We start from the raw sequence: 20,921 nt of genomic DNA on the forward strand, positions 1-20,921 counted from the left end.
CAGATAAATACTCATAAGTGGAACTGGTAGATCATATGGTATTTCTGTTTTTAATTTTTTGAGGCACCTCCGTACTGTTTTCCATAGCGGCTGCACCAATTTACATTCTCACCAACGGTGTAGGAGGGTTCAAAAGAGAACTCTTATGCATTGTTGGTGGGAAAGTAAACTGGTGCAGCCACTATGGAAAACAGTATGGAGGTTCCTCAAAAAACTAAAAATAGAGTTGCCAAGACTTCCCTGGTGGCGCAGTGGTTAAGAATCTGCCTGCCAATGTAGGGGACATGGGTTCTAGCCCTGGTCCGGGAGATCCCACATTCCACGGAGCAACTAAGCCCATGCACCACAACTACCAAGCCTGCATTCTAGAGCCTGCGAGTCACAACTACTGAGCCCACGTGCCACAACTACTGAAGCCTGCACGCCTAGAGCCCATGCTCCACAGCAAGAGATACCACCGCAATGAGAAGCCCTCACACAGCAACGAAGAGTAGCCCTGCTCACCGCATCTAGAGAAAGCCTGCATGCAGCAATGAAGACCCAATGCAGCCATAATTAATTAATTAGTTAATTAATTAATTAATTTAAAAAAATAATAATGAAAACAGAGTTGCCATATGATCCTGCAGTCCCACTCTTGGGCATATACCCAGAGAAAACTATAAATACAAAAGATACATGTGGGGGGCTTCCCTGGTGGTGCAGTGGTTAAGAATCCACGTGCCAATGCAGGGAACACGGATTCGAGCCCTGGTCTGGGAAGATCCCACATGCCGCGGAGCAACTAGGCCCGTGTGCCACAACTACTGAGCCTGTGCTCTAGAGCCTGTTAGCCACAACTACTGAAGCCCGCATGCCTAGAGCCCGTGCTCCACAACAAGAGAAGCCACCACGAGAAGCACGTGCACCGCAACAAAGAGTAGCCCCTGCTTACCGCAACTAAAGAAAGCCCACACACAGCAACAAAGACCCAAAGCAGCCAAAGATAGACAGACAGATAGATAGATAGATAGATAGGTAGATAGATAAATTTTTTAAAAAGAAGGAAAGGAAGTGAGGGAATTTAGTAAAAAAAAAAAGGTACATGAGGGACTTCCCTGGTGGTACAGTGGTAAAGAATCTGCTTTCCAATGCAGGGGACATGGGTTCGATCCCTGGTCGGGGAACTAAGATCCCACATGCCGCAGGGCAACTAAACCTGTGCGCCACAACTATTGAGCTCTCACACCTCAATGAGAGAGCCTGCATGCCACAAACTACAGAGCCCATGCACTCTGGAGCCTGTGCGCCACAACTAGAGAAAGAAAAACCAGCATACCACAACTAGAGAGAAGCCCGTGTGCCACAACTAGAGAGAGAAAACCCGTGCGCTGCAACAAGAGATCCCGCATGCTTCAACTAAGACCCAACACAGCCAAAAAAATAGAGAAAATAAATAAATAAATAATTTTTTTTTAAATTTATTTTTGCAGTACGCGGGCCTCTCACTGCTGTGGTCTCTCCCGTTGCGGAGCACAGGCTCTGGACGCCCAGGCTCAGCGGGCATGGCTCACGGGCCTAGCTGCTCCGTGGCATGTGGGATCTTCCAGGACCGGGGCACGAACCCATGTCCCCTGCATCGGCAGGCAGACTCTCAACCACTGCGCCACCAGGGAAGCCCAATAAATATTTTTTTTAAAAAAAGAAGATACATGCACTCAAGTGTTCATTGCAGCACTATTTACAATAGCCAGGACATGGATACAACCTAAATGTCCATCAACAGATGAATGGATAAAGAAGATGTGGTATATATTACAATGGAATACTACTCAGCCATAAAAAAGAATGAAATAATGTTATTTGCAGCAACATGGATGGACCTAGAGATTATCCTACTAAGTCAAGTAAGTCAGAAAGAGAAAGACAAATACCATATGGTATCACTTAATGCGGAATCAAAAATATGACACAAATGAACTTATCTACAAAACAGGAACAGACTCACAGACATAGAAAACAGACTTGTGGTTGCTGGGGGTGGCAGGGGTGATGGATGGGGAGTTTGGGACTAGTAGATGCAAACTATTATATATAGAATGGATAAACAACAAGGCCCTACTGTATAGCACAGGGAACTATATTTAGTATCCTGTGATAAACCATAATGGAAAATAATATTAAAAAGAATGTATATATATGTATAACTGAATCACTTTGCTGTATACCAAAAACTAACACGACATTGTAAATCAACTATACTTCAATACAGTAAATTTTTTTTTAAAAAAGTTCCCAGGGAATTCCCTGGCAGTCCAGTGGTTAGGACTTCCACGTTTCCACGCAGGGGGCACAAATTCAATCCCTGGAACTAAGATCCCGCATGCCCCACCATGTGCCCCACCCCCCCAAAAAAAAAGTTCCCTTTTCTGTCATCATTAACACTTGTCATTTCTAATCTTTCGGATAATAGCCATTCCAACAAGTATGAGGTGATATCACGTTGTGATTTTGATTTGCATTTCCCTGATGAGTAATGATGTTAACCTTTTTTTCATGTGCCTGTTGACCATCTGTATGTCTTCTTTGGAAAAATGTCTATTCAGATCTGCCCGTTTTTCAACTGGATTTTTTTCTTTTGCTATGAATTTTATGAGTTCTTTATATATTTTGGATATTAACCCCTTATCAGATACATGATTTGCAAATATTTTCTCCCATTTAGTAGGTTGCCTTTTTGTTTTCCTGATGGCTTCCTTTGCTGTGCAGAAGCTTTTTAATTTGGTGTAGTCCTACTTGTTTATTTTTGGTTTTGTTGCTTTTGCTTTTGGTGTCAGATCAGAAAAAATCATCACCAAGACCTATGTCAAGGAGCTTATTGCCTATGTTTTCTTCCAGGAGTTTTATGGTTTCAGGTCTTACATTTAAGTCTTTAAACCATTTTGAGTTAATTTTAGTGTATGGTGTATGGTGTAAGATAGCGCTCCATTTTCATTCTTTGCATGTGGCTGTCCAGTTTTCCCAACCCCATTTATTGAAGAGACTGTCCTCTCCCCATTGTAAGTTCTTGCCTCCTTTGTCATAAATTAATTGATCATATATGCATGGTTTATTTCTGGGCTCTATTCTGATCCACTGATCTACCTATGTGCCTGTTTTGACCATACTGTTTAATTAGTATAGCTTTATAATATACAGTCCCCAACATATGATAGTTTGACTATTTTTTGACTTTGCAGTGGTGCAAAAGTGATATGCATTCAGTAGAAACTGTACTTCAGATTTTGAATTTTGGTCTTTTCCCCAGCCAGTGTTACACAGTACAACACTCTCATGATGCTGGGCAGCAGCAGCAAGCCACAGCTGCCAAGCAGTCACATGATCACAGGGTAAAAAACTGATACACTTACAACCATTCTGCACCCATATAGCCATTCTGTTTTTCACTTTCAGTACAGTATTCAATAAATTACATGAGGTATTTAACACTTTATTGTAAAATAAGCTCTGTGTTCGATGATTTTGCCCAACTATTGGCTAACATAAGTGTTCTGAACACGTTTGAGTTAGGCTAGGCTAAGCTATGAGGTTCGGTAGGTTAGGTATATTAAATGCATTTTGACTTAGGATATCTTCAACTTAAAATGGGTTTATTGGAACATAACCCCATCGTAAGTGAACGAAGATCTGTATAATATTTTATTTCTTTTTCTTGGCTAATTTCACTGGCTAGGACTTTCAATAACTATGTTAAATAAAAGTGGTGAGAGTGGGCATCTTTGTCTTTGTTCCTGATCTTAGAGTATGATTGAGTATGATGTTAGCTGTGGGCTTGTCATATGTGGCCTTTATTATGTTGAAGTACGTTCCCTCTGTACCTGTATTGTCCTCAGTCTTTATTATAAATACTCAAATGCTTTTTCTGCCTCTATTGAGATGATCATATGATTTTTATCCTTCATTTTGTTAATGTGGTGTATCACATTGATTGATTTGCAGATGTTGACCCATCCTTACATCCTAGAATAAATCCCCCTTAATCATGGTTTATGATCCTTTTAATGTATTGTTGAAGTTGGTTTGCTAATATTTTGTCGAGGATTTTTGCATCTATGTTCATTAGGGATATCGGCCTGTAATTCTTTTCTTGAGGCACCCTTGTCTGGTTTTGGTATCAAGGTAATGCTAGCCTTGTAAAATGAGTTTGGAAGAGTTCCCTCCTCTTCTGTTTTTTGGAAGTTTGAGAAGGATTGGTATTAATTCTTCTTTGAATGTTTGGTAAAATTCACCAGTAAAGCTGTGTGGTCCTGGACTTTTATTTTTTGGGAGGCTTCTGATTACTGATTCAATCACTAGTAATAGGTCTGTTCAGATTTTCTATTTTCTGCTTCATCATGATTCTGTTTCTAACCCATCCTCCATATTACTGCTGATGTTACTTTTATAAAACCCCCAATCTTATCACACCCAAAACCTCTCCTGTTAAAAAAAAAGCTGTGCAGTGCTTTCCCTGCTGGCTACAAGTGAAAGTTCAAATTCCTAAGCATGTCATTCAGTCTGATTCCAAATGTTCATTTCAATTTCATCTTTTTCCCCTCATGCCCCATCCCATATTCTGTTCATCCTAGTCTATTAGCTATTCCCCAAATGTGCCATGAAACTTTATGCCCCCGTGCTTTTGTTAAGGCTGTTCATTCTCTCCAGTGTCTCCTCACCCTACCCATCCCATAATGGCCAAATCTCACTCATTCCCCTCCTGGTGAAGAACCCCCAGGGCTCACCCTCACAGTTACTTCCTTTGGTATTCTCATATAGGACTAAGTACCGGTAGTACTATAGCCATTTATTAGTTGTTTTATAATTACAGATGTTCTATTTCCTCTACTCCTCTACTGAATTATGTTTCCATTGTTTTGACTTTGTTTTTCTTTGAATTCACAGTTCCTAGCACAGTGACTAATACATAGGAGCTCAACTAATGTTCTTGTTTTTTTATTATGGTAAAAAACACATAACATACAATGTACCATTTTAACCATTTTTAAATATACAGTTCTGTGACGTTAAGTAATTCACATTATTCTGCAGTCATACCACCTTCTATCTATGGAACTTTTTCATCTCCCCTGATACTCTGTACTCATTAAACACTAACTCCCCATTCCCACATCCCCGCAACCCATGGTGATCACCATTCTACTTTCTGTCTCTATGAACTCGACTACTTCAGGTAGCTCATGTAAGCGAATTGTACAATATTTGTCCTTTTGTGACTGGTTTATTTCACTTAGCAGAACATCATCAAGGTTCATCCATGTTGTAGTATGTGGCAGATTTTTCTTCCTTTTTAAGACTGAATAGTATTCCGTTATATATATATATATACACACACCACCTTTTATTATACATTCAGCCATCAGTGGATACTTGGATTGTGTCCACCTTCTGGCTATTGTGAATAATGCTGCTTTGAACCTAGGTGTGCAAATATCTGTTCGAGTCCCTGTTTTTACTTCTTTGGGATATATACCCAAAATCAACTAAATGTTTTTTTATTGATTATTAAATTAGGATATATTTTGCTAATGTACAAAGCTTGTTTTTTCACTTAACTTAGTCTGTGGTGAATATTTATTTAAAAGTTTAGAAATCAGCAGAATATTCTGTTGCCTTCTATAGGGTACCAGCCGTCCTTCACACTATCATGTTTTATGGGATGATAACTGCTTTACTGCAGATGAACTTCAACTGCTAACTTACCAGCTCTGCCACACTTACGTGCGCTGCACACGATCTGTTTCTATACCTGCACCAGCGTATTATGCTCACCTGGTAGCATTTAGAGCCAGATATCATCTTGTGGACAAAGAACATGACAGGTAATATAAAAGCATAACAAGTACAGATTCTCACCCAAATCCAAGTATGCTCTGTGTGTTAGGATTTTCGTGGGAAATTTCTTTAAGTGTTTACATGTAAGTAGGTGCCTCTGTCTTTGCCATAAAGTACTGCCATTTAGAATTAAAGTTCCACAGGCTGTTAGAAGAGTCAGTGATCCAAATGAAAAGCTATGATAGAACTGACTGCCCAAGATGAGGGTTCCTATTAAAGTGTGCAGTCTGGGCTTATTAGTAATAGTGTGATGTAGTGATTTTGTTGCTTTACCAGATTAATTCAAGGGAGAGATTATTGGTAATAAAAGTGATATATACAGACAAAATTATAGGATGTCTTGGATTTACTTCTAAATAGTCCTGGAGAGGTGAGAGATGTAAAACAGAATTGGCCTTGAGTTAATAATTATTGAAACTGGATGATGGACATGTAGGGGTTCATTATACCGGCCTCTTATTTGTTTTTTAATTTTTAAAAAATTTTCTACAGATAATATTTTTCAGAATTTTTACATCAGAATAGGGTTTGGTTTTGTGTTCACTGCCACTTTTCTTACAGTGCTGAAGGAAGTCACGTTTCAGGACAGAGCAATGGACGAGATCCACAAGCTCTTGCCAAGGCTGTACAGATTCACCAAGATACCTTACGCACAATGTACTTTGCTTAAAAAGTCTAAGAATATTCTCTGAGAGGAAGAACTGGAAGATGAATCAACATACAACTTATGTTTCCAGTGGAGTCAGCTGAGTGGGGATGCCTCCAGCCATACAGAAACCAACACTGTGTGGGGGCCAGGGTATGATCTTTATGTTGATACAAGGAAGATTGTTTACTTCATCAAGGAACACAGCACCATTATGCAATATGAAACCAGCCAACTGCTTTTTTGTGCGGTCTCCTGTAGGAAGTATCGCGATCATTTAGTTTTCACTTTCTTGTAGTCTAACCCTTTTAATGCCTTTACCTCAAGTTGCTTGGCAGCACAACTCTTTGCAAAAAAAAAAAGTAAAGAAAAAGTAAATGATGGTTTTTTAAAAAACACACCTACATGAATAATCAAAGTGATTGTTCACAATTATGTGTGCAAAAAATGTGCATTCATGTATTCTTGTAAAAGTTATCTGTATATTTTACTTATATACATGCATACTGCATATGCATATATATCTGTATCTACACTGATAATAGATATATATGTATCTCTGTATATATTTTATAGTTCATTCCATTGGGGAACTTTCTTTCCCTTTTATTATCCTCCCACCACCACTATGATTTCTCTCTCTACCGCCCTTGCCTTCATCACCTACATTTGTTTTTCCCTGATGCTACCAGTAACATTCAGATGTTCATGTATCTGGTTCATTTGAATATGAAGCATGGCAAACTAGATTTTTATTTTGCACGCCCTACTCCTGTCTTGTCTCATACATAATTCTGAGTCCTCAACTCTTGGTATTGCTTTCTTAAGAAACTATATATATATATACACACATATATATATAAAAAATATGTTTTTGTGAGAGTGAATGTCTGCCCCCTCCTGCTCTCAACTTACATTTGCCATTTGTGCAATGTGTACATAAGCAGTAGCAACCTAAACTATTCTTTTTCTCTAGTGAGTTTGTTAAAGCTGCTATAAATATATAAAAAAAAAAACACACAACTTTGTCAGAAGTTGTAACTCTATATATAAGCGATATGTATTCTAAAGTCTTCTGTTTCTATGTGTTATACATGGAAATCCCTTAAAACTTTTACAAAGGGTAAATATTTTAAATGATTGGAACTGTGTAGGGTTGAGGCCTCTGAAATTGGGTGGAGAGAAGGGATTGTGGAGGGTTTTTTTGGTTTTTTTTTTACTAGTTTATTTGCTGCCTCTCATACCTTAATGTGATTTTCATATATATATATTTTTATATATATGTGTGTTGTATATATATAAACATATATGTATGTGTTTTGAAGTATAGCTTCCTTTTCTTTTATATTTATTAGAATAGTGCTTTAATAATTATAGAATCATATTGGCAACATCTTTTATAGAAATATAATCATGTTTATTTTAAGAACTGACAACTTGTTTTTGCTCTCTTTTAGTGCAATAAGCAGTTTTAAAAGAAAGCTGTGTCTGTTTGACATCTTTACCACAGATAGTGGGAGAAACAGGCACCTCCATAATTTTAAAAGGGCAAAGTATATAGCCTTAATTTCAGAAGGAAAGTTTTGTAATTTTCAAGTTTAAAGCATGTCTTATAAAAATCATAATGAAAATGAAGGAAGTTAAATTTCCTAAATGAGTGTTGACCTTGAATATTAGAAATAAAGTTGAAGAACTTTGATTTAAGTAATGACAGCAACTAGCTTTAGATTTAGAAGATATTTAAATTCTTTGAAAATAAATCATGTTTATTGAAGAATCATACTGGTAAGGTGCCCATTTTCACTTACTAACATGAGTCAGGAAAATATAAAATGATATTTTAAAAACTTTTTTTGCTAATTCATCACCAGTGTAACTTTCCTTTTAAAATTAGGGTGATGGTGACAAAGGAAGTTAGGACTTTGAGCATTTGAAATTAGTTAAATCACTGAAATGTTGAAAAAAGTTTTGCAAAACTTTTGTTTTATTGACTTCACTTTAAGATATTAAAAAATACTATAAAGCTGTCAAAACCAAGTTTATCAGTAACCTTGGATTCAGGGGAGCTTTGCACTTTGTAACTCATGAAAATAGCATTTTAATTTTTTTTTTTTTTGCACTGGTTCAGAGTATAGATATTACAGATTGTTTCCAGTGGGCATTGTTGTTAACCTTTCAGAATTCCATCTGCACATGAAAACAAATGGATTAGCTCTTTAGTTCTCTCTTACCTATAATCCACACTTATTGCCAATTTACTGTATTTTGAGCCTAAAATCTGAGCCCATATCCTCCAACAGGTATGAAATCTTTTGTCCCTCTGCCAGAAAACTAAGAAAGTACTGTATTTTGTATGTTTATTATATTGAAGTGTATGAAATGCAATTTACAACACTGTTTTAAAGCTCTTTACATAAGGTAATGTTTGTGTAGTGTATACATTTTTCTCCCAACCCTCCCCCCTCCTCCAAAAAATTTCTATAAAGAGTGTATTTTTTTTACATTGAAATTTCACTGAATATAGGCAAGAACATAGGCAAGAGAAGAAAATAGTATATCCTAGGTGGTAAAAACCTGATGGCGTATGTTTGCTCAGTATGAGTAAAACATCTTCCTTTATCAGTGGGAGCTGTACAGATTGATGTGGAAAACTTTAGAGCCCAGGGAAGAACTGTAGATAACCTTTCCCTGTTTACCTGCTTTACCTAATTTTCAGTCACTTAATCTCACATGTGCTAAAGTAAAGCCTATAATTTAAAACTATTTAGAAGGACTTTTACAGAGGAAAAAAAAATTTTTTTTAATATAAAGCTTTACATTTGAAGTGAGTTCTTTTTAGGGTGCTCTTAGAGTTTCAACATTGCTAGTTTAAAGTTGGTTAACTTGAAAGAATATGTATAGTATATTCTATTTTGCTTACTAACAAATTGGTATATCAAACTTAATTATAAGAAACTTTGTGCTTAGAACTTTAAGGTAAATACTAAGTGGCAAATATTTTTTGAAATTTGTTTCGTTATTATACTTCTGGTGTAGAATTGCTGATCTTTTTTTATTTAAAAAAAAAAAAAAAAGGTTGTTTTGAGTTTAATGGTCATGAAACTCAACAGTGACCTTTCTGTTCCTGCCCTTGCTCACTAACTATACAGTGAATGCTAAATTTCTGTCTGCTGTTTTCTGTGATGTAAGAGTGACTTTAAAATGTCAGTCCCAGCAACTGGTATAATAGATTTTCATGTGAAGCAGAATTGGGAGTTTAATGTATATTCTGGATGGCAAATGTGTAAAGTGCTGATACATGTTTTATATTACAGTATCAAGTTACTGGCATTGAGGACCATGCATTTATAATACCGTAGCTGCTATATTTATTTAATGAAGTAGAGTCTGACAGTTACTGCACTTAACAGTAAGGAAATGAGCAGGATTCAAGGCTAGTGTTAGACTTTTTTTTTTTTTCCTAAATAAGATTTAAGAACATGAAATATCAAGGTAACAAAGGGTGCTGCCAATTTAGTTTCAATTTAATATCAGGATACTCTTTCTTTGTTTTAGAAATGTGGATTTTTACTTTAGCAGTTTTGGAAAAGGGTACCTCAGCCTCCTCAGTACTGGTTTTTAGCATATTTTTTACAGGAGTACAGGTGCCCTTTATTTTTTTCTTAATATTTACCTTTAAACAAGTTTCTCAGAAAAAGTACTCTGTGGAAATCTTCCTGTTTGTAACCTATTAATTTATTTATCTTCCTACAAGAGAGTCTAGGTGGGATTCTAGTAGGAATGTACTGGGTGTTTTAGAAGGCACTTGATAAAGATTCATCTCTACTTTCTAGCATGGAGACTTCTAGCCCTCTAAACACCTATACTGGTTTTCCAAACTAGGTTCTCTGATGACCCACCACTGCCTAAAGTTTACTTATATATTCTCTAATGGATTTTAGTATGACAGACCTCATGACAGGCTTAGTCATGACAGACTTAAAGTATGACTAAGGAGATAGAAGCTGAGTTGCCATTCAGTAAAAATGGCTAGCTGAGGATCTCAATGTTTAAGGACAAGGTGAACACTCAGAGTGCCAGTAATCAGTCTGAAGGATCTATTATTGATGGATTATAGACCAGGAATTAGAGACTCTTATTCAAGGAATTTGGTGGGTGTTTGATTCAGAGGCCAACATGAATTTGCCATGGGTGGTGATTTTTATGAAATCTGTGAAGCTAGCCACTTGGATTCAGCTAGAATATTTTGTAGTCTTGCTGTTAAAACTTGATAGTGATGTTTTGCCAAGAAGCTTAACTGACAGCTCGGCATAAATTTTATTCAATATCATTAAACCTGGGTTAAATATTTATTTAACTCATCCTCTTAGATGTTCTCCTACTGAATAGTTTTTAAAGACAAGTTGCCCCTAACAGTAACTTGCTACTTAAATTATCTTTTATGAGTTATCAGTCAAGCTGCAAAAGGACACCATTGAACTGGCATCTTTATTTTGGCTTTTTTAATCCTTTTCATTCTTTTTGAGAATTCATGGATGTCTTAAAGCTTCAATAATAATACCTGGGAGACTTTATCAAGTGAGGCCTTTGTGAGTGGCAGTATAACCCTGACTCTAAAGTCTGTCTTCATTTTCCTTTTTCCCTCTCATTTGATCATATAAAGCACTTTGTGATTCTACAGGAGTCGAAAAACAAGCCAAGAATAATGTGTAAAATCAGTACATAGATGTGAAAGTCAGAATTTTCTCCAAAAAATCTTTTTTAAAAAATTTCCTGCTTATACTAAGAACATTTTTGATCGGTGGCAATATTGGAAATGATGCTGTGATTAGTGAAACCTAAGCTGACTCCCAGGAAGAAAAATTCAGTCTCTCTCTCGCTCTCTGTGTGTGTGTGTATATATATATATATATATATATATATATATATATATATATATAGCCTCAAAGGGAAAAATATTTTTAACTTTTTCCTACTTTTAAAAGTGGTACATTTCAGTTTATAATTTTCCATGTTGGTCAAAATCATTTCTTTTAACTAAGATATAATGGTCAAGGCTTATGCTAATATTATCTACTGCTAGTTCAATTTTATTTTTCTTTACCCATCAAAGATAGTGCTCTATATTTTTACATCGTTGTAAGAATCTTTTGCTCTTAAAGTACGGAAGTTAAAGATTTTAATTTGATTTAAAGATAGAAGTTTAATAAATTTCATATGGAGGGTTGAGATTTACCAATGAGAAGCCCTATTAAAATATCAGGTAGCCAACAGTGTGACAAAATTAAGATGCCATCAAATCATCTATCTGGCCATTGGTCTCCCTTCCTTTTTGAAATCAATGTCTTAGGTAACCAAACTCTAATGTTGTGTCCATGTTAGCGTGTCAGTAAAGCAGAGATGTTCTTCAGGGTAGACAATGAATTAAATTTTTAAATCATTTTTTAAAGCGAGGCGGTTCTTAGAAAGTGCCTTTTCAGAAGATGGTGCTGTAGATTTTTATTTTTCAAATAGCATGAGGCTAAAAATTTGAAAGATAAATTATTTTAGAATTCCAAGAGTATGACCGTTTCATATAAATAATGTTATTTGTTGTTCTGAATCTGGTCCAAGGGAACCAAGTAAAGCTTTTATTCAGTAAAGTATCTAAGTAAATGCTCACCAAATATATTTTGTAAGTTTAAAAACACAGTTTTTAACAGAATTAACCCTTTCAGTTCTCAGCTGTGTTGCAGGTATTATATAAGGCATATAAAACAGCAAGTTTGCTTAACTTTTTAACAAGAGTATGGATATAGTAGTAAGTGCCCGACGGCAAAGGTAACTTGCCAGAAATTATGTCATAGGCTACGTTTTCCCCCCCAGCATATTGACCCTTTTGTAAATATCTACTGGCAGCCTTTTCTAATTAATCTTTATTAAAGAAGACTGCTTATAAAGATGGAGCCAAGTCATCATGGAAATCAGTGTAAGAGAAGTAAAATGATTCTCTATCTTTAGGGAAATTTTTTCTTTTTCAGGCAGCAAGAAATATTCTAAATGTTTCCCTCTTTTTTCTAGCATAGGTGAAAAATGATGACAGTGCATCTATATGATCAATTAATTAGAAATAGAACAGGTAAAATTGGGCTTTGGAGGAAATAAGTAAGAGGGAGGATAATAGCAGGACTATTCATACTGGTTGGTAATTTGGTAATCTACCAGAAAGCGATTTTCCCCTGAACTAGGAAGTAGTAAACAGCAGTAAATGATCACCTAACCAGTTCTTGCTTGTGAATTTGGTGAGCACTCTTCCAGAAAATAGACTTAAAAACACACAAAAAAACACACCTCAGTAACCTTGTATGCTGCATTATGTAATAATGATAGTAAAATTATATTGATTGTTTGGAGTGTACTATGTCTGTCTGCAAATACACATGCACATTAAACTTTTTCATTTTTTATAATGTCATAATAGCAATTACAAGTTTATTTTTTTAATATTAATTTTTCTATTGTGATGTTTATATTTATTGGCAATTTGTGCGCAACTTTTATATTTTGCTTAGATATTGGTTTTAAGGTATTTTATTTTTATAGATATCTCTAGCTTTTCCTCTTTCTTTGTAATATTAGCAAAGATTAAGATGGAATGTTAATATGCCAACCAAACTACTAATTCCATAAAGTCTAGAGTTTGGATTTTTACCAATAAACCATTAACACTATTTTCTAACTTAGAATACTTAATGTTGTTTATATAGTGGGCATTAAAGACAGTCTTTAGACAGATTTCTAAACGTGGAGGGGAGGTGGGGCTTTTCTTTAGTTTTCTTTCCTTTAAGTAGAAAACTAATACTAATGGATTGGATTTATTTTACCTGATCTGCAGTTTTGGGGCAACTTGATTGTTTACACTTCTTATTTCTCACTTCAGCTACATTGAAACTGCTTTAGGTGGATACATCATCCAGCGTTAGGATTGTGATACCATTCTCATAGGCCTGGAAAACAAAGAGCAAATGATCCAGAAGTCAGTGATAATTGACTTTGAAATGGGCTGCTCCAGCCCCCACCATGATTATGTTGAGTGGAAGATTTGCTACCCTGATCTTTTCCCTACCATACCTTTAACGTTGATTCAACCCTACCTTACTTTTAAAGTTGTTTCTTCTTCATCAATGAAGAAACAGAGTTTAAGTGACTAGGTAGAATCAGAGATAAAGGCTAATATAGTATTTCAGCTACTTAAAAATTTAAGTAATAATTATGAATGTGAATTAATTGGAAGACAGTTAAAAGTATGATTATAGAAAATTAATTTCAAGCATATGTGGTTACTCCAGTTTCCTAGTGAATAGATCAAGGTAATTTGTATTGACATTAACTTTTTATAAAGGTGCATGAAAAAAGTGAATTCTGTTAAACAGGTACAATATTTCCATTGTGTTTTTACACAGTGAATTTGCTTGGTAAGCCATTTTTTTCTGTAAGAGATTAAAAGATAAACTTTATCCCTCCTCTGAGCTTTAAATGGGTTTAATGTATGACATTTTGCCATACTGCATTCTTTCACTGAGAGGGGTAAATGAGAAAGTTTCAAGTAACTATAATTGGAAAAGTATTATTTTTATGTTATGTGAAATTTAACGATTTAAAATGAATCAGCATGTGATTTCGTATAGACATTAGCCATATCACTTTTTCCCCACGTTTTTGCCAGTTTCAGTAGGTTGATACACACACACACACACACACACACACACACACACACACACAGCTACTTCCTTACCCTACATCAAGTATTAATTGAACGTTGGTATTCTGATTATAGGAATTTGTTGATACTAAAAAACTAAATATGTTTCAATCAGATATATTTTTATTGCAAATATATGCTCCCCTCTTAAGGATATTTATTGTAGTTATAATTTTAATAGTTTTATTCATTATGCTTCAACATTGTCCTTGATTGACAGGCATATAATTCTTGTAGATCAATATTTTTAAGGCAGCTTTGAGTAGAAATCATCCTTTATTTTCTTTTTTCCTTCCAAAAGCTCATAGGAACCTGACACATAGAGCTTATTTTGCTCTTTTAACTGGTTGGCTCCATAAATCAGGGTACCTGGCATCAGTAACTGAATTACCACAGTGAAGTACTTGGTGACTTGTTCAAGTTTACAGTCATCTCTTAGAACTGTCATGAATAGGCTTATGTGAGTAGAAAACAGATGGGATTGTTGGTCATTAGAACTTTATTTTCTTTGCCTTTTTTTTTTTTTGGTTTTATTATTTCTAAAAATTGACTGCATGCACATCTGTAATTTTATGTTTAAAGTTTAAGAGGCCATGCCAGAAACTAGAGAGGGAGATAACCCTGGTATTTAATGCCTAAAACTTTCCATCTTCATTTACTTCATGGCTTTAGTTGGAAGAACAAACAAACAAAAATCCTTTCATTTGGCCCTTTATTTTTAGAACCAAAGAAGGAAAGACTCTTTCTACAAAAAATGTTTGCAGGTGTGATAGGAGATCTTTGTGAAGAAATGGACTAGTGGGATTGTAAGAGTATGTAGTGAGGGGGTAAATGAGGAAAAGGGAAAGGTTTCTTTGCCGGAATCCTTGGAGAGAAACCTTATAATTGTTTGATATTTGTCTGGTTCTCACAGTCACATTGTAAAAGAGGAACTGTTGCCATTTGAACCTAGGAAGAGAGTCTCTGTAACCTAAATTTATTTTATGTTGTTGTCCCAGATCTAAAGCTGCATCTATTTTGATTAGAGAAGTTGCTTCTGAGTAAAGAAACGAAGTATTTATCCTTAAATAGAGCCATGGCGTTGCTATCAACACGGCTTCTCCAGCTTTTCCCTTTATATAGAAAACACAAAATAGGACCTTTCCAGACAAGGTAGTCTTTCCTGTAAAGAAAATATTTTTTGATAACAGATTTGGGGGAAACACTGGTAGATTGTAATGAAGGGGGAATTTTGCCTAATAACATGGACAGTCCAACCAGGTTAATGGATACAGTTTGATCCCAGGGAGTTTAACAAGAGGAGCCTTTGGTAGCAGGTTAAACCTTTGGTTTTGGTAGCAGCAGATTTGGATCTCCAGTGTTAACTGCAGATATCTCCCTGTTTCATAGAAAGGGAATGATCTCATAGTATTGATGATGATCCTGCAAATGTGCCTGTGCTCTTTCTCTAATTCAAAAACCAGGACTAGCAAGCACTAACCAAAATCTCCTAACACTTTGTCCTATAAGATTCTTTAAAAGTTTTCCAGGAGCTTTCTCCTTTCTTAGCCCAGGGTACAATGCCTTGCTCCTCTTTAAAAAAGAAAAGAAAAAGGATTTAGAGGCAGTTTAGATAGAATTCTACTATGAGTAAATAATAGGGTCTTTAAAATACTTGGGAAAGGAAGATCACATGCCGCAATTTATAGCTTGATTGAGAGACTCTTTGAATACTGTTTTTCATGTTTGGGTTCTAAAGTTTTTTCTTTGACCTACCATTCTTTGATTTACTTGAGTGCCATGATTCTATATTGGGATGAAATCAGTGTTTTATGCCATTTATGAATTGTGCAGTTTTTCCCTCTCCACACCCTACACACACACACTGTTAAAAATAAAAGGGGGAGGACTAAAAACAAAGAGAGGTAATGAGAATCATTAGAATGTAACTTTAGTTAATATAGATGGAAAGAAATCCTAACTTGGCTAAATGAGAATTAAGACTGAAAGTGTTAGTGCTGCAGGTATTATCTCTATCCATAGAGGTTTTTGCTAGCTATAGAGTGGTAATATGAACAGAATATATACCTGAAATATGATGTTACAGCAAAGTGATAAAAGAAATTATTCTTGAAAGTAATATTTCAATCTTCTCTAACAGAGATGCCCATATTCTTAAGGAAAATGAATGTAGCTCCTGGTTTTAATGAATCAGACTCTGATTTAAACTTCAGAAGATTTGTAACTTTTATTCTGACACATCTTCTTAAATATGTAAAAATTACACTGAATGAATACTTAAGACTATTCTTTCCTCTTAATTTACATAATGATTTTTTTCAGACCTTAGTTCTATAGATATTGATTTCTTTCTCACATATATGCCTCTTGGTGTGTGCAGAATTCCATATTAAAAGTTTTTTTAAACTCATTTCCTAGTCAAACCTGAACTGTAAAGAAGGCATAAATAGGTTTAAAATGCAGGAAATTTTAGAAGATCACAACTGGAAAAAGACTGTTGAGAACTTGTTGCCTTTGAGAGTAGAAAGGGCTCTAAAACTTGAACTGAGATTTGGAGTTTAGTCAGAGCTCTACCACTAATTTGCTCTGTGTCCATAAGGCAATTTCCTTAATCTCTGTGTGCCTAGGTTCTTATAAAATGGTAGTGATAATAATACCTGCCCTCACCTCCCTCACAAAGTAGTTGTAAGAATAGGATAATGTTTGTGACAGTGCTTGAGTTCTCCAAAAGAAAAGCTATTCAGAAGTTCAAGATAAAAGAATATTGTTGTGTGAAGGGTTCATTTCCAGTTTGCTTCTATGAAAGTATCTTTAGTTACCCTAGATCATTTTATCAAACAAGTGTAAGAGAAACTGAGGCTTTATCATGGTATGGTGTTCACCTACAAACGTATTCTGTTCTGTTTCTCCCCTGCTGGATATTTATTGCACAAGCTGAATTTTTCTTTATAATAATCTTTGGAAAAAGTGTAACTTCAAAAACCAAACTCCTTTTAGTGGTGCTATGGCAGCTGTGATTGTATTTTGAGTTAGATTAATGTGGTGAAACCATCAGATAATCAGAAATTAACTTTGCCTTTTGCCTTCAGGCATTTTTGCTACAGATTGGCATCAGAAGCTGTTGTACAACCAGATAGTTATCCCTTTGTTTCTTGCAGATTTTTGGTACCTTTTTTTGGAACCTTTTTTTGGAGTAAGGGGTTAGGTTTTAAGAAGGAAAAGTGTGCTTATTTCACTTACCACTTTGCAGAGTTGACCGTTGCTTTCCAATCACCATGTACCTGTAAAAATTAAAATATAGTAAAGGGTTTTTTCTTCATTTAAATTCAGTTCTGAGCATCTGCAGGTGATATCAGGCAGCCTGTTGGTGTCTGACCCAGTTATCTTTATGGATTGTGGGCAGAACCTTACATTTCTACAGGCTTACCCACTTTCCTGAGGGGAAGGGGCGCTTGTTTCTAGGAAAAAAACAAAGGGCACATCACCACAGGTTGTGTAAGCAATTCCTTGTTGAAACAGACAAGTTTGGTTTGTGTTTTGTTTTGTTTTAAGAAATAAAAGGATGCATTTTAGGTACACAGGGTATGAATGCATTCAACATTTATTTTTTTATCTCTGTAGATGCTGATCTCCCCTTGTTGCAGGCAGTTTGGGCTTTTCCAGCTCATCACTAACATGGATGAGATCTATCTTAGTTTTATAGGATAATGAGAATTACAAGTACTGAAAAGTTGGGGAGATTCATGCTTGGAAAATGAGCAAAAAATCCACCTTGCTGGGTGAGATAGCTGAGAACATTGGATATATCAGGAATACTTTTAAACAATTTTTGCTGTAATGTGTAGCTTTAATATCTGTCTTCAGTTATGGACCCCATGAAAGTATTACTGTATCTTGTGAATAAAGATCATTCTTGTGAACTAGTATATGGATGCATTCATAGGCTGTGGGAAGCAGTGATGTGTGTATGTGTGTGTGTGTGTGTGTGTGTGTGTGTATAAATATTCTATGTTTATAACACTGTGTATTACATAAGTTTATATAGAAAAAATAATGTGTTTCTTTAGTGTTTGGGGGACTAAAATTGTAATATAACCATTCCAGTGTAATCTGACCACTCAGTCTAGAGAACATTTGTATTACACACAAATACACACCCCTAAAGCATTGCTAACTGCTCCCACTTGAGATAATTGCTGCTTTTTTTTAAGCCCGAAGTAGTGGACAGGAAATAGCACTCTTTTAAAAGGGGCTTTTCTGAAAAGTAAAATGTAAATGTAGGACATGTGGGGAGGTGGGGCCTCCTGCAAATGCCCTGCAGATGGACAAATAGCCTTTTAAATTTTACTTTTTAACCATCTTAACCGTGTGTGCCTATTTGTACTGCAGATGTGAAATATTTTGGGGAGTTAATATCAGTATGTTTTGAAACTGAATTATTACATAAAATCAGAGTAACCTCTTTCTCCATCCTCCTTTTCCACACTGACTCTTCTTGCCAAATATACCAAGTTTCAGCATGGTAAAATGATGGACACTCAAACCTCCTTCCTCATCTTCCCTATCCTGTCTTACACCTGGTCTGGCCTTATATTTTTTGTTGGCTTTTCATAAGTAAGAACAATTTACTGTAGTACTTTAGAGACTGCAGAATTTCAAAATGTTTATAAGCCTTCCTTTGTTAATGTTTGGTTACACGATAACATTAGTTAAAACAATGGAGTAAGTCTGAGTTTGTAATATGCTACAAGATAAAATCTTGAGTGATATTAAACTTGACTGCCACATTTTATTAAGAGGAAATTGGATTATATGGTGGGTGGGAGCTAGTCTATGATATATATGTAATCACTGTATAATTAGAAACACCAAATGTTGAGTCCTATCACTGTGTACTTGGGGGCCAGGCTTTGGATATGGTTGTCATTTTAATTCCTCAAAGACTATATGTCATTAAGATGAGCAGAAGGCAAATAAAGTTTTTAAACAAAACTACTTTTGGGGGGTATTTAAATTTTCTTTCCCCAAAAAAAATTTACTACAAAAAAACCTAGGGTTGAGACTGAGAAGCTTCAAGCCGCTTTTTAAGCAGTTCAGTCACTTACAATATTTTATGTTAAAGAAATTGTCATAATTCTTTCTGAGCCAAACTGTCACTAAAATGTCCTGTGACAGAACCACTCCTCTTTTTTCTGCCATTCTGTGTATTGGAAGTGTTCTTAGTTGTATTTGTTTTTAATCCTTGATTTTAAAATATTAATGGTTTTAGTGTTGCTTAGCTTCAGTTTGAAGTGTAACTTTCACTAATAACTGCAATAAAAAGAAAAGCTTTGCTCCAAACTTTGTTTTGCGGTCACATCATTACAGCACTTCAGGCTTAGGGAAAGGGAGTTGGTGTGATAGAGTGGAAAGAATTTAGGCTTTCCTAATCACGAAGTCCTGAATTCAAACCTGGATTGCGTGATTGCGTGACGATAGACGAGTTCCCTGATGCTTCTAAATCTCAAGTTTCCTCCACTATAATGAGATAATAGTAGGGCTGTTGGGACATTAAATGAGTTCATAGATGGAGGGTACTTAATAGTGCTGGGCATGTAGGTGGAACTCAGGTTTTAAAGAGGTTCTGCTGCGCCGGCCCCCCACCAACCCAGGACTTCCCTGGCAGTCCAGTGGTTAAGAGAGTCTGCACTTCCACTGCAGGGGGCACAGGTTTGACCCCTGCTTGGAGAAGTTCCGCATGCTCTGCAGTGCGGCCAAAAAAAAAAAAAAAAAAAAAACACTGGTGGGGCTGGGGCTCCATATAAAAAAAATTAAAGTGATGGAAAATACAATTCAATAAATAAATAAATAAATAGTTTCTCCCCCACCTTAAATAAAAGACACTGGGTCTTTTAGACTCTCCTCCCTTAAGACATTGGGTGGCGTGGAAAGAGGGGTAAGCAAGAAGCCAGGCTTGCGAACTCTGCCAGGCAGTGAAAGAACTTAAGAATAAAAAGAAACTGAAATGGACGGGGAATCGTCACAGGCACTGAAGTGGATACACAGCCCAGGTATGATATGCAAGAAAACCCTGGACTGAAATTTTGAAAACCAGCTCTCAACTGTCCTAACGGCATAGCTTCAGGTATATCACTTTTCATTCCATAATTGAAGTTAATAGAGTAAAATCAGAGGTCTCAAGTTGGCAGCCAATTTCTGTCTGCAAATAATTTTTGTTTGGTATTTAAAATATTTTTATTAGTCCCTAATATTTAAAAAAATCAGAAGATCTCACATAAAAATCCCTTAAAAAGTAAGGACGGTCATCGATTTCACTATTCCTTCAGTATCCCTTTACAGCTGCCACCAGGGGAAGCTCAAGAGTGGTTGGTCCCTTTGGATGGAGCACACTCTCCACAGCCCCGCCACTCTGCCCAGTCTGCACAGGTCTGGACTCAAAGGAACCCTCAAGAGGTTCCTTTGAGGTGAGGCCTCCAAGCAAGCAGGAATCCCTATGAGGATGAGCGCTTTACCTGGGGGTAACTCACTACTTTGAAGCAGTCCAGCCTAAATGTTAAAAACTTGTCCCTTCATTATTTCCATTTACCCTATTTCTGTTCTCCAGAACATCAGAGAATTCAGTCTGTTCCCTTCTGGCTATTATGTGTTCTTCACCCCAGTCTT

General features: G+C 35.9%; 1 protein-coding gene across 8 annotated transcripts in view; it reads left to right on the top strand.

The window, feature by feature from the left end:
* The window catches only part of AGO3 (argonaute RISC catalytic component 3), a 118,077-nt gene extending 108,721 nt beyond the window's left edge, over positions 1-9,356 (top strand). For all 8 annotated transcript variants that reach the window (XM_079917244.1, XM_079917245.1, XM_079917246.1 and 5 more), the window contains 2 exons: positions 5,659-5,858; positions 6,433-9,356. In XM_079917244.1, the coding sequence (XP_079773370.1) occupies positions 5,659-5,858; positions 6,433-6,541 (309 nt within the window). In that variant the 3' untranslated portion in view covers positions 6,542-9,356. The remainder of the gene's footprint in view (positions 1-5,658; positions 5,859-6,432) is intronic.
* The last annotated feature ends 11,565 nt before the right edge of the window (positions 9,357-20,921 follow it).

The sequence above is a fragment of the Stenella coeruleoalba genome, assembly GCF_951394435.1.
Source record: "Stenella coeruleoalba genome assembly, chromosome: 1".
Lineage (NCBI taxonomy): Eukaryota > Metazoa > Chordata > Mammalia > Artiodactyla > Delphinidae > Stenella > Stenella coeruleoalba.